At 63.1% G+C, this 12,647-nt stretch overlaps 1 protein-coding gene across 1 annotated transcript; it reads right to left on the bottom strand.

Annotated features, from left to right (window-relative positions):
- Positions 1–773: 773 nt before the first annotated feature.
- Positions 774–3,282, bottom strand: SLC51A (solute carrier family 51 member A). The gene is made up of 9 exons (XM_068691658.1): positions 3,007–3,282; positions 2,771–2,865; positions 2,377–2,531; positions 2,197–2,270; positions 1,952–2,110; positions 1,760–1,871; positions 1,530–1,676; positions 1,291–1,396; positions 774–1,167 (listed from the first exon to the last, which is right to left on the bottom strand). Exons 1-9 carry the CDS (start codon positions 3,039–3,041, stop codon positions 1,031–1,033), a joined length of 1,020 nt encoding a protein of 339 aa, XP_068547759.1. The 5' UTR covers positions 3,042–3,282; the 3' UTR covers positions 774–1,030.
- Between the last annotated feature and the right edge of the window lie 9,365 nt (positions 3,283–12,647).

Genomic DNA, 12,647 nt, shown 5'->3' with positions numbered 1-12,647 from the left:
CCTGTTGCTGCTTGTCAAAACCAGGAGATTTCGGGGCCCAACGCTGCTGGTGGTGCCTAGAAAGTCCTGTCACGCTCCGTTGCCAGCAGCCTGTCAAGCCCGACGGTCTCCCAGCTGCTCACTGCTGTGTCTCCCAGCTGAGCAGTTTGGCTCTGAACGCAGCCACCCACAAAAAGCTTTGAGTCACTTTTTCCCCCCCCCCCTTGATGGGAAAGAGAACTTTTTCCCTGAAATGGATGAAAGAAATGAAAGAGTGGGAGTCGGGAGCTTTGGCTCTCTGACTCTTCTTCTCTTCCCCAGGGTTGCACCGGCCAGAGGCGGTGCTGGGGGGCACTGGGAGATGAGCTGGGCGCTGGTCTGGTGGTGCCCAGCAGCGAGCTCTGCCCCCAGCACCCACGTTCTGCCATCCCCTGCCCACCCTTGGCCCTGTGCTGTCACCTCGGGCTGGCTCTTCCCGATCCGTGTTCACCGTGCTGGTTTGTCTGTGTGCACAGCCCCTGTGTCTTACTTGTTCTGGAGTTGGTTTTTTGGCTTCTGTGTTTAGCCGAATAAATGCAAAGTCATTTTACTCATCATGTGACAGGTCCCTTCTGCTGTTCTAGCCCAGCCAGCGCTCGTCGTGGCCTCCTCACGTGCTGTCTTAGCAGTGCTTGGAGGGAGAAGAGGCTTTGGTTGGGGGGTGCTGGGCACCTCGTGAGCCCTGCACCATGGCTCTGCTGCCCTGGGCTCCGTCCTCCCACCATCTGCACCCAGCAACCAACACGAGACCCACGTACAGAATTATCTTTATTCAGTGAAAAAAAAAAGACAAGAGCCCCCCCCGGGGCTGGACGGCTGCTTCACAGCTCCCTCTGGCTCATGGCCTTCAGGTTTCGGACCCTGTCACCCCTCCGCTGGCCTGCCCTTTCCCCCTTCTGCTGCCTGTGCCCCCAGCAGCTTCCCAGGGCCGCAGGAGGAGGAGGAGGTGGCTGTGCAGGGCGGGCAGCACCCCGGGCTCTGCCCCTCGCACCCTCCTGTGCTCTTCCCCTGCTCACGCCTTGGCGTTGCTGCTGGCAGGGGTGATGTTGGAGGGCTGGTAGCCCGGCTTGTCATCCTGCTTGCGGTAATACATCCGCGCCACCACCGCCAGGATGAAGGTTTGCGGGATTAGCAGCTGCATGTTCATCTCTGGAAGCGAGAAACGGAGACGGGTTGGTCGAAGATGCCTTCATCGACCGTGTCCATAACCTGCTGTGTGCTGGAGGTGCTCAGCCAGGAGTGAGCCATCCGCTGCCACATCTCCCGACTTACGCTGCGACCTGGCCTTGGAGGAGAAGGGCGGCGAGCAGGCGATGTTGCCGTTGTTGGCCAGGATGCTGAAGATGGCAGGCTGCAGCGCTGTCAGGACGAGGAGAACCTGCAAGCACAACAGCCCCGGGGGGAGGACACCGTCCACACCTGCAGCCGGACCTGGGTCTCGGCTACCACCGTGTCCTGTCCCTGCACACCTCCAGCCCGTGCTGCGAATCGCTCCTTGTGCTCGGGCTTACCTGGAAGCAGGTGAACTTGGCCTGGATGTTCTGCTCCGCCAGATGCACCCGGGCCTGTCGGAACAGGATGCCCAGAGACCACAGCCCGAAGAGGGTGGAGGCACCGACGAAGGTGTTGATCCAGAGCGCCACGCTCTCCGCCGAGATCTGGGGGGGGAAGGCAGGAAATGCATCTGGGCTGCCAGAGCCACCAGCCGTCACCCTGCCCGGCCCCACGCTGCAGCACTCACATCAGCGGGGTTGTAGTTCCCGTCAGCAGACAGCACCAGCCCCAGAAACACGGCGGCCGTCCTCAAGAAGGCGTACTGGAAAGTCCCCAGCATCAGCAACCGCAGCTTGCTCCTGGCACGGGGAGAGAGGTCGGTGGCACCCCGAGGTTTCCATGCCCGGGGGTGTTCTCCTCTGCCCCAGCCCTCCCTCACCTGCTCATGGTGATTCGGGGCAGGCAGGGGCAGCAGCAGCAGCAGGGCCCGGTGTTGAGCACCATGGGCACGTCCTTCAGGGTGCTGAGCACCGCCTCCTTGCCCCCAAAGCCCTCCACCATGACCAGCATCAGGAGGTAGAAGCAGATGGAGAAGTACCTGGCGAGGAAGAAGAGGATGAGGAGAGGAGGCGCTCGGCTCCCGTGGGCTCCCCAGCCCCTCTCCCTGGGGCAGGCACTACTCACATCGTGGTGGCCATCTCCACCACCATCATGGAGCGCGGGATCCACAGCCCGAAGCAGCTGAACACGGCCACGACCTGGGGGGGAGACGTGGGCATGGCACGCAGCCTCTCCCTGTCCCCCCAGAGGGGTGCTCAGACCCCTCGGGTGCCCCCCACCCCACCGCCCCCCTCCCCAGCTCACCGTGGGGGCCGAGCTGCTCCAGCGGAGGGTCTTCATCTTGATGGGGCAGCGGATCTTGTGGGTGAGGTAGAGGGCCTCTTCCACGTAGATGCCGACCGACACCAGCGTCAGGATGGTGGCCAGGCCCATGATGGAGAGTTGGACCATGTCCAGCTCTGCCGGGGAGGGGCGAGAAAAGGGGTTTGGTCGCGTCCTGTCCCCTGTTCCTTTTGGCACAGCACCAGCACCCCCCTGGGCAGGGCTGTACGGTGGGAGCTGAGCCCCCAGCAGCACCCCGTTGCCTCCCCCATTCCTCAGGGCTGCCCCCTGCTTTCCCCCCGCCATCCCTCATCCCCGTCCCACTCCCCAGGGGGACAGGAGGAGGCTCCCCCCGCACCGCCCGCTCCCCCCTTACCCTTCAGCAGCTGCCGGGAGGTGGGCGGCAGGGAGAAGCAGGCTGGCGGCACGCTGAAGTTCACGATCAGCATCTCCACCAGCGAGCGGGGGAACCTGTGGAGAAGGGGAGCGCTGCTGGGGACACCCAGCCCCATGGGATCCCCCCGCCTCCTTCCCTTCCTTTAACCCAAAATCCCGCTCCCAAAAGCGGCTGCGAAGCATCCCAGCAGCACGGGGAGGGTCTCCCCAACCCACCTGGGGTCATCTGCCAGCTCTATGGAGGGATCCATCCTGCCCCGCTGCTCCCCGGCTCTGTCCCAGCGTCTGCTCGGCTGCCTCCGCGTCCCCTCCCCGATCCTACACGGGGTCAGAGTCCCCAGGGCAGGGACCTCGGGGAGGCTTGGGCGCCTCGTTCAAGTTTAACCAGCTCCATGCACTCATTGGCGGCCCCACAACCCCCTCGGCCGCCCGGTTATCGACCTGGAGGAGCAGCCATCAGTGTGCCATCGCGCCTGCGTGTCCCCAAAACCCAGGGTGCGGGGTCCTGTGGTGCCATGACACTGCTTGCCCGCCCCTTGGGGCACCCCATGGATGGGTTTGGGTGAGGATCCCCGTGGTGCCGGGGTCCCCGTGCGTCCTCCTGCCCCCTCTGCGGCGGTGGCTGGGGGGGAGCTGGTGCCACCACGCCTGCCACCTTCCGTCTGTCCTTCCTGGTGGTGGCACCTGCCCTGCTCGTGGCAGCACGGGGCTGGGCCCCGCTGGGAGCAGCTCCTGTGACACTAGAGGGCAGGGCCAGCCCTGCTCAGCACCACGGCTCAGCACCCACAGTCAGTGCCAGCACCGGGGTGAGGTCCTGGTGACCCCCCAGCACCCCGAGGCACACGGGCTCTGGTTTGTACTGGGATTTCAGACATCTTCAAGCCCTTCTGTACTCAGGCAGGGGGGTCCTGCGGGAGCCAGGGTGCCACCTGCACCCCAAAAGCGTCCCCAGCACCCCACTGCGGTTGCCGTGGGGCCGGGGTTCCGGGGGTTGTTGTGGGAGCAGAGTGGGGACGTTGGGCTGCAGCCAGGAGAAGGGGACGCCAACCACCCAGCGAGGCCAATTTCAGGCAGCTGCCCAGCCCAGCATGGAGCCCGTCACCCCCCTTCTCTTCTCCATCCTCCTGTGCCTCTGCTTGCTGCTCCTGGGCCCGTAAGTCCCCCCACGGCAGCGTGCCAAGCCCCATCCTGCCCACACGGGGTGACAGAGCCGCCCTTCCACGTCGGCATCCTGCAGATGTTGGAGCCGGGCACCAGCTCTGCCATCCCCGAGCTGCTTCTTCCCCCGTGCCCACCTCCCCCTGGGCCTGGGCACCCCACTACCCGCTCGGCCCCAAGCTCCCCTCGCTCCTGCCGCAGGTGCAGCTGGCTGGCTCTGCGCGTCCTGCTGCTGCTCCCCATCTCCAGCATCTTCCTCATCTCCATCCTGGCTGCCACCAGCCTCATCCTGCTCAGCATCGCCTGCCTGGGGCTCCCCCAGCCAGGTGAGGCGCCCGGATGGGTGCAGGATACAAGAGCAGGGGGTTGGGGGGAGCGGTGTCCCCATTGTGTCGCCCGCACCAGGGACCTGGGAGGACGTCCTGCAGCTCTGTGGCACAGCGATTCGGCAGCCCTGGTGCAGGTGCCAGCGTCCCCGCCGGCAGCACATCATCTACTGCTCTCACTGCGACGGCTACGTGAAGGTGAGGGGCACGGGGTGCCCGAGGTGCCACGCACCACAGCCCCGCTGCCCACACCCTGCACCCTGAGGGTCGCAGTGCGCTGCACCACGACCGTCCCGCTGCCCTGCGTCCCCCACCCGCTGCTCAGCCCCCTGAGCCCATCGCCCTGGGGAAGAGCCGCACGTATCCCTTGGCCTGGAGAGGCCGAGCCCTGCCCTGACGTGCACACACACGTGCTGCACGCCCCGCGGTGCCGCCCGGGCTGGCACATGCTGGAGCCTGCTCCCCTTGGCGCACGTAGCCCCGGGGCCGGCAGTGGGGCTGGCTCCTGGTCCCTGCCTGGCTCTGCAGCATCGCCGTGACCCTCCTCGCTGCTCCCTGCACAAATCTGCTCATGTCCTGGGCCCCTCTGCGTCCCCTGAGCACAGCACACGGTGCCAGGTACAGCCACAGGGTGCTCCACCAGGCTCTGTCACCCCCCCGTGTCCCCACAGGCTGCTGCTGCAGGCAAGGGCAGGCAGGACGGGCAGGAGCCAAAGGCAGGTGAGCACCCGCCTCCTGGCACAGGACCAGGTGAGGTTTTGGGCCAGCCCCATCGCTTCAAACCCAGCCAGGGCACTCCTCACAGCCCCAGGGTGCTGTAGGGCTGACCAGCTCCCCTGAGGACTGCACCGGGATTCCCCTTTCCTGCCAAAAAATCCCTTAGGTGGGGAAGGAAAACGGAGCACCCAGCAGAGCCATTCGCCACACCAGCCCCCGGCAATTTAAGGCTCAGGGAACCCAGTGCCACGGGCATCGTGGTGGGTGCTGTGCTCCGAGGAGCTGCTGGAGGGGGCATGGTGTGCGGGCAAACCCTCTCTGCTTGGTTAGCTTTTTCTTTCTTTAAACAGAAGCGCTTGACCTTTGAAACCCTGCCCAAAAAAAGCCGATCGGACCCCTCTCGGCATGTCTGCATCGCCCACACGGCTGCTTGGTCAGCGTTCCCCAATACTTGGAAAAGCTCTGGAAATGCAAATATTTGCATGGGGTTTGGGGATGGTTTTCCGCCCATCTCCAACTGCCCGGGGCTGCGGCCGGAGCTGCTGGCCCAGCTCCTGGGGAACCCGCTGGGGGCCAGCAGCTGTGCTCGCCCCCGGGGGCTGCGTGCCACCTTCCTGGTGGCTTTGGCTGCTTGTCCCAGCTGATGTCCCTCACAGAGCCCTCCTGGGAGCTGTCAGGAGGCCAAAATGCTCTTGTCTCCCTGCTCTCCTCTCCCCCCCAGCGCCTCGGGGTGTGGCGGATGGCAGGGACACCAAGCAGTGAGGATGTCCCGCTGCACCCGCACCGGCTCCCCGCACCGTCCCGCACACCGAGGGACACGCACTGCTCCTTCAGGCTGAGCTCCGGCTGCACAAACGGGCAATAAACATCTTCACCCCGAGCTCTCCTGCCCTGTGCTGTCATTGTGCCGGCCACACAGCCCCGGCACCCCCGTACCAGGGTTTTAGGGGGAGCTGCTGACCCCGTTCAGCTCCTCCAGCGTGCCGGCAGCACCCCACGGAGACGGTGGAAGCAGGAGGGTGGACGCGGCTCAAGAGAAACAAATAAAGCGTGGCGGTGGCCGGACTTGAGAAAGGGACAGGAAAGCCTTTCCCAGGGCGCCGGCCCCGCCTGGCCTCCCCCGCACCCCATGAGCATCGCCAAGAGGAAACTCGACGGCGAGAGGCCGGGGGGCTGGATCCTGCTGGCAGCAAGGCGAGGCAGGTTGAGGCTGCAGTTTGCCATCGCGTGCCCTGCTGCAACGCAACCCCGGAGCTCCTGGCGTTGTCACGCTCGCTGCCAGGCTGCGGGGGGACACCAGGACAGAGCCCTGTCCCCAGGAGCATCGCCGTGCCATGGGCAGAGCGGGGCCGTGGCCGTGCCCCTGGGGCTGGCCCCAGCACAGGAGGGATGGGGCTGTGTCCCCCTGGCCCCGAGGCCGCAGCCACCCCGCTGATAGTGCCGCAGGGGAGCCCTGCCCGCGGCTGGCCCGCAGATAAGCGCGGGGTGCGCCCCACAGATCGCCCCTGGAAGGAGGCAGCCAGCAGGGTGGGAGCAGCAGTGCCAAGGAGATAGGAGCCCCAGAGCTGTGCGGCAGGAGGTGGGGACCCCCGGCAGGGCAGCAGCCCCCCCTCAGATCACCCTTTGGCAGCAGGGAGCAGTCCCCATGTGATGGAAAACCCCTCCCGGTGCCGCCGCCCCCACCCTCGGTGTCCCCGTCCCCAGCGCTTGGCTCAGGTGGAATGAAATAAATGTTTGGCCGCGTGTCCGGTCACAGGAAAGCCGTGCACAGAAGGGAGCCTCCATGGCTGTGTGTAACACACGGGGCATTACCTCAAGCATAAATACCCCGGGGGTGTGCCCGGCATGGTTATCGACCCAGCCCCAACCTCAATCACACTTCCCGGAGCAGTGCTCCACGAGGTGCCGGCCGTGCTGCTCCAGAGGTGGCCCTGAGCAGGCGCCCATGGGGCACCCCATAACCTCCCCAGCTCCATCTTCTGCTGAGCAGCTCTGGGCTGCTTTTTTCTTTGCTCTTCCTCCCAGCAGAGCAGTGCCATGCTCAGCCTAAGCGGATGCTGCTGATCGGCAGGGCTCACCGGGGCGGGCAGGGGCTTTGTCACCTTCAAAGGGGACGAACGGACGGCGTCGGTCCCCAGCCCGGCCGGGGGATCCTGAGGAAGCGCCGCCGTCAACACGCTCGGGCGCTGCTTCCTCCCCGCGCCCAGCATCTGCTGCAGCGCCGGCTCAACCGCAGCGGGTTCCTGCGGCGTGAAAAGGCACCTTGTCTGAAAACAGAGGGGCTTTCTTCTCCTGCGGCCACCTAAAACACTGCACGTCACTGCTGATGTTTGCACTCTGAGCGTGACGGGGTGAAAGCACACTGTGCGTGGGCTCCGAGAGTTTTCTTTGGTCCGGAGTTTATTTTCCTACCCGTCTGCCTCTCGCAAGGAGCTTGCAGGTGAAAACGCTGAGGCTTGGGAAAAGGCACACCTCAAACCCCAAACTATTCTCCCAGGGAGCCAGCACACACACACGCGGCGTCTTTAGGGAAGAGGAGCTCTGCTCCTGCCCATCCTGCCCCGTCTGTCCCGCGGGGACACCGCGCCAGGAATTTCCTGGCTGCCCCCTAAACCCTCGCCTCGTGCCTGCAGGCGAAGGGGGCCCGGCAGCACCCTGCGCCGAGGAGGAGACGGGGCGGGGAGGGTGGGGGCACCCGGAGCTGCGTGGGCGCAGGCACGTAGGTGTGTATGCGCCCGTACTCGTAGGGCTGTGTGGGTGTGAGCACATCCCTGCCCCTCCTGGGGAGCAGCAGGACGCCCGGCACCGCTCATCCTGGGTGCTGCTGCCCTGCGCCAGGGGTGGGTGCCCACCCGGGGGGGCTCGGAGCAGCGCATCCAAGCAGGGAGCGGGACCCTGCTCCTCCGTGAGCGGTGCTGGTTGAGCAGCATCGGTGCTCGCCCTTTTGGCTGAGCTGGGTAATGAATGAAGCAGCTGCTCGGAGCAGCTGGGACGTGCAGGAGCAAAGCAGGGCGCTTTCACAAGGCTGATAAAAGACACAACTGCGCCCGGCCGGCTGCGGGGGAGGCAGGGCAAGGAGCCTGGGGGTGCCTGCGCCCACAACGGGCTCAGCAGCCCCCGGGCTGTGCTGAGGGAGAGGCCGGTGCTGGACACGGTCCCCGTGGGCAGTTCTTTACGGGGCAAGGATGACTAAAACGGAGGAGGGCAGAACACCAGACTGCTCATGGCTGGGGGAAGGAGCGGGGAGGTTGTTTTTTTTTTCTGGTTTTGGAGTGGTTTTTTAGTTGCTTCAGCTTTCAGGCCGCGCAGAAACAAAAATACAAGCTGAGATATTTTTTCCCTGTAGGGTAAAGTCAGCTGTGCCCACCGCACGGGGTCCTGCCCTGCCGGGTGTGCATCCCGAGGGAGGCCTGCAGGACAGGCGAGGCCGTGCTGGCTGCAGACATTTTCCTTCAGCACCCCCGTCCCTGGCAGAACGTGCGCTGGGCAGGCGCCCAGGGCTGTTGCAGGGCAGAACAGCACACCCTGGAAGGTCAGCAATTTGGCCGGGCAGCGGGGCTGCTTATCTCAGGTTTTTCCAGCAGCGTGCGCCCCTTCTCCAGCCAAAGATTTGTCCTTGAGGTGCCGACTGGCTTTGCGTGCCCCGGGGAAAACGGCGTGGCAGGCTCCTGCGAGCAGCTCGAGCCAGCGCCCTGGTCGGAGGCACCACGTTGGACCAGCCAGGTTGCAACTAACCCCACAAATAAACCCACAAATAAACCCACAAACAAACCTACCAACCCGCCCCGCGGCTTGCCTGGGCCCCAGCGCAGCCAGGCAGGCAGCCAGCAGCAGGTTTCGCAGCCGCAGATAAGGGGCAATTAGCAGTAAGGCAGAAAGCTCCCCCTCTCCCTGCTAATCCCACCCCAATTAAAAATCCCCCCTCTCTGCTTTCCAACATTGTCCCCCTGGGGACAATTTTCCTCCGCCGCGCCAGCCGGCAGTGCACAGCAGGGTGCAGTTTCCCCCTCTGTTGTTGTTTTTTCCCCCCTTCGGGCTCCCCTTTTGCCAATAAATGCATAAATAAAGGAATAAATGCATAAATAAAAGAGCGGAGCAGCAGGCAGGGCTAAACCCCCCAGCCAAGCGCTCCCTTATCTCGGTGGGGCTGTGCCGGGCAGGGTGGCTGTGCCGTCCCCGCGGTGCAGCGAGCGCACGCACTGCAGAGAAAATCAGAGGGGAAACTTTTCCGGGCTTTCCAGCCCCTTCCCAGGCCCTTTTGGGAATAAACAAGGAGGGACTTTCGCAGGACTGCTGCTGGGAGAGAGGCTCAGCTGGCGTAGCGGGATGCAATAAGCAGGCTGGGGTGTCGGGGTGATGGTGCAGGGGGTGGCAGGTGCCGAGCAGCTCCGGGGCTTTCTAGGACTCAGCCCACCAAATCTGCAAGGGAAAAAAATAATAAATAAAAATAAATAAATAAAAGCAATGCTCCTGGCTGTGGCAATTGCAGAGTGAAACGGCACACAAAGCACTTTGGAAAAGGACCGAGATGCCTGCCCGGAGATGCGGGGAAGTGGGGAAGAGAGGGGCAGTGTGCTTGCGCTCGAGATACGGATCAGGGAGAGCCAGAACAAAGAGGGACCGAGGGAGCTCATGAGAAACCCGTGACGTGGAGCCCAGGACCCTGGGGGCTGCATCCCGGCCCCGTGCCTGCCCTCTCCCCACTGCTGCCTTTTCCCTTTCCGCTTCCCACCGCCCCAGCCCCCCGGCCAGCTGGGGCCAGGCCGGCGGCGATCAAACACGGGGGCTGCTGGGGAGCCGCAAGCTCGAGACGGGGCCTTTGATGCGCCCCGGGACGGCCGCGCTGCGTCCCCCTGCTTTTCAAAGCCCTGTCCCTGGCTATTGTGCTCGCATCCTGAGCTTGTTTGTGCACTTGTTGGGGGGGCCCCCAGCCCCGCAGCCCCCCTGCGGGTGCCTGAGCTCTGTCGGACGGCGGCCCCGGCCAGCAGATAAGCGCAGCCGGGCTCGCTCTGGGGGCAGAGCTGCTATCGGGGCCGTGGCGAGCAGCGGTGTGCGGTGGTGCAGCCGCCCAGATAGCGGGATCTGGGGGCTCTGGGTCAACCACAGCACCTCCCCTGCTGCCCACCGCAGCGCTGCCTGTTGGTGGGGGCCCTATCGGCCCCGTGCACACCGGGGATTTGTCCTCGCGCCGTTGCTGTCCCCTCGGGAAGCTGCCAAAAGGTTGAACTGACGCCGGTGTCTGGCAAGAGGCACAGCGGTGGCGAGCACCGCCAGCCCGGCTTCCTTCCTCGGGCAATCTCGGGAGGGTTTGGGTGTCTCCTGGGCAGATGGAGGTGTCTTGGAGGGGTCTGGAGCTCCGTGAGGGTCCCCAGCTGCTCGGCTCTCTGTGGGGCCAGCTGAGGACAATGAGCCGGGCCGGGGCCAGGTGTTTCCCTGGGAAGGATGCGAAGATGAATTTGTTTCAAAGGGAGGACGGGGCCAAAGCTGGCTCTCAGCGCTACCTGCCACGTCTCCACCCCCTCCAGAGCCTTTTCCTGGCCTCTGTTGCAGGGAGGTGGGCTGCAGATCCTCTCCCAGATACCAGCACTGCTGCTGGGCTCCCTCTTTTAGGCAGAGCATTTGGGAAAGTCAGAAGGAAATGGCAAAACCACAAGGCCACCTCCTAGAGGACGGAGACACTCCTTGCCAAGTTTGGGGATATCACATTCGCAGCTGGGAAGGAGACACGAGCAGGCAGGGCAGGGTTTTTCTGGCAGGGCAGGATGAGAGCAGCATTCCCAAAATTGCAAAAACCTGGATTTAGCAACTCCCTTGGGACCATAGCTGATTGCAGCCCAGTGCAGGCTGAGAGCTGAGCGGGGAGCACAGACAAGGCACTGCTCCGATCCGCTGCCAGAAAGGCAGGAGCTGGCACTGCCGGGGAAGCAGCCCGCGGGCAGGGCATGTTGAAGCCTTGCTGGTCTCAGAGTCCACCATCTCCCCGGTGGCTTTTGGCCTCAGCCCTGCGCTCGCCTGCAGCACCCCTGGTTTGGCACCAAGCTCCTGCACTTTGTCCCTGGCTTTTCCACCCGTCCAGATTAAAAAGCCACAGTGCTCCCAGTATTTCTCGATATAAAACTACTCGAGTCACCTCCCAGTCTTGTTTTTGATAAGCAGCTCACAGAGCACAGGGCATCCTTCCCAACCTGGTTATCTCTGGGGCTTTTGTTTTCCCTTTGCTCTCTAACTGCCACCGCCAAAATGCGGGCAGCACAGCTGGTCACGCAACCATCAGCCGTGCCGTAAAGCTGAAGTGAAACCATGTTTTCACCCCCACATTTTGGTCACATGTTCGGGCATTTGTCCAGCAGCAGGGACACGGTCACATTGCGGGACATTGCACAAGGGACTGGGAAGTCACTTGAGTTTAAGTCAGGGGACACACGAGCCCCTCGGAGTTCAGATAAACATCTCCTAAAAACACCAGGGCCAAGCTGCCAGGAGGAGGAACGCCCTGGTGGGAGCTGGGCTGGGGTTAAGCTGCTCTCAGGTACCGTGCTGCACCTGAAGCAGGCAACATTTTTAGGTATTTCACTGCCAGCGCTAGCTAAGTTGCAAAGATAGCTGTGTTTCTAATGTCAGCTCTCTCCCCTCTTCCGGGCAGGCGTAAAAATGGGGAACTGCTGAGCATGTGGCCAGAGATGTGAGAGGGAACAGAAAACACCTGCAGCCGCTCTGTGCCAAGGCAGGTTGGGGCTGGCACGGCACAGCGCAACGTGCCTCCTCCGGCATGGAGCTGGCAGCCGACGGAGCCCACGGAGAGACATCAATCGGTGGCTGCTTTTCAGCATCTCTGTCTCCAAGCTTTGCAGGGTGCTGGAATCCCGGTTTTACGAAAATGAACAGTTCTGGAGGCCTGCAGCTGTTTGCATGGGTTGCACGTAGGTAAAAACCTGCCTGGAGTGAAATTAAAGGAAAGACTTCTCTGGGCCTTAGGGCACTGCTGCCATTTAATAGGTTTTGTCCTCTCCTTGACGGGTGCCTCATACTGCCCTGAAGGTGATTTGATGAGCACTTGAGTCTTTAATTGCATGGCAATGGCACCTCCAGCTCCCTCAACAGCCTTCACAGCAGGAGATTTTATCCCTTTGTTCAGGAGGAACATAAAACCTTGGGCAGGGCTTGGGCTGCGTTCCCCTGGTTATGTATTTCCCTGCATCCAGACTCGTATTTAAAAGCAACCAGAGGATCCACCCTCCAGGACTGCTCAAAACCCTTTCTGCACCTTTATTACACCCCTTGCCTTTCCCCAAGGACCCCGCCTGAGGTTCGTCTCCAGACACGAACAGCATCGAGTCCAGGCCTTGCTTAATCCCCCCGGTACCAGCACAGGAATGTATTGCTTTTCACCAAGCCTAATCCTCTTTGCGGTCATGTGTCCTGCCAAACTACCAACTTTCTGCTCCCGCCGTTCCTTCCCGGGGGAGGATTTGAGGCAATAATCCTGCCCTACCCACCTATTTCTTTAACGAGCAAGAGGAATAACGCACAGGGCACTGCACAGTGTGTGCACAGCGAGACCTGGGGGCACTTCTGGCCCTCCTGTGAGGGACAGGACGAATTCAGCCCTTGCTCTGGAGCCTGGACAGAGGGGACAAGCGGCTCCAGGGGCACTCA

Source organism: Anas acuta, chromosome 9 (assembly GCF_963932015.1).
Source record: "Anas acuta chromosome 9, bAnaAcu1.1, whole genome shotgun sequence".
Lineage (NCBI taxonomy): Eukaryota > Metazoa > Chordata > Aves > Anseriformes > Anatidae > Anas > Anas acuta.
Note: the sequence above shows the minus strand (reverse complement) of the source record. Positions and strands in the feature narration are given on the sequence as shown.

What these genes read in the sequence shown, in the direction of transcription:
- SLC51A (XM_068691658.1), bottom strand. Translation starts at nt 3,041, where the DNA reads ATGGATCCCTCCATAGAGCTGGCAGATGACCCCAG. An exon ending in GAGCTGGCAGATGACCCCAG is followed by an intron (nt 2,866 to 3,006) that starts GTGGGTTGGGGA and finishes CCTTCTCCACAG; the next exon opens with GTTCCCCCGCTCGCTGGTGG. An exon ending in CTCCCGGCAGCTGCTGAAGG is followed by an intron (nt 2,532 to 2,770) that starts GTAAGGGGGGAG and finishes CCTCCCCGGCAG; the next exon opens with AGCTGGACATGGTCCAACTC.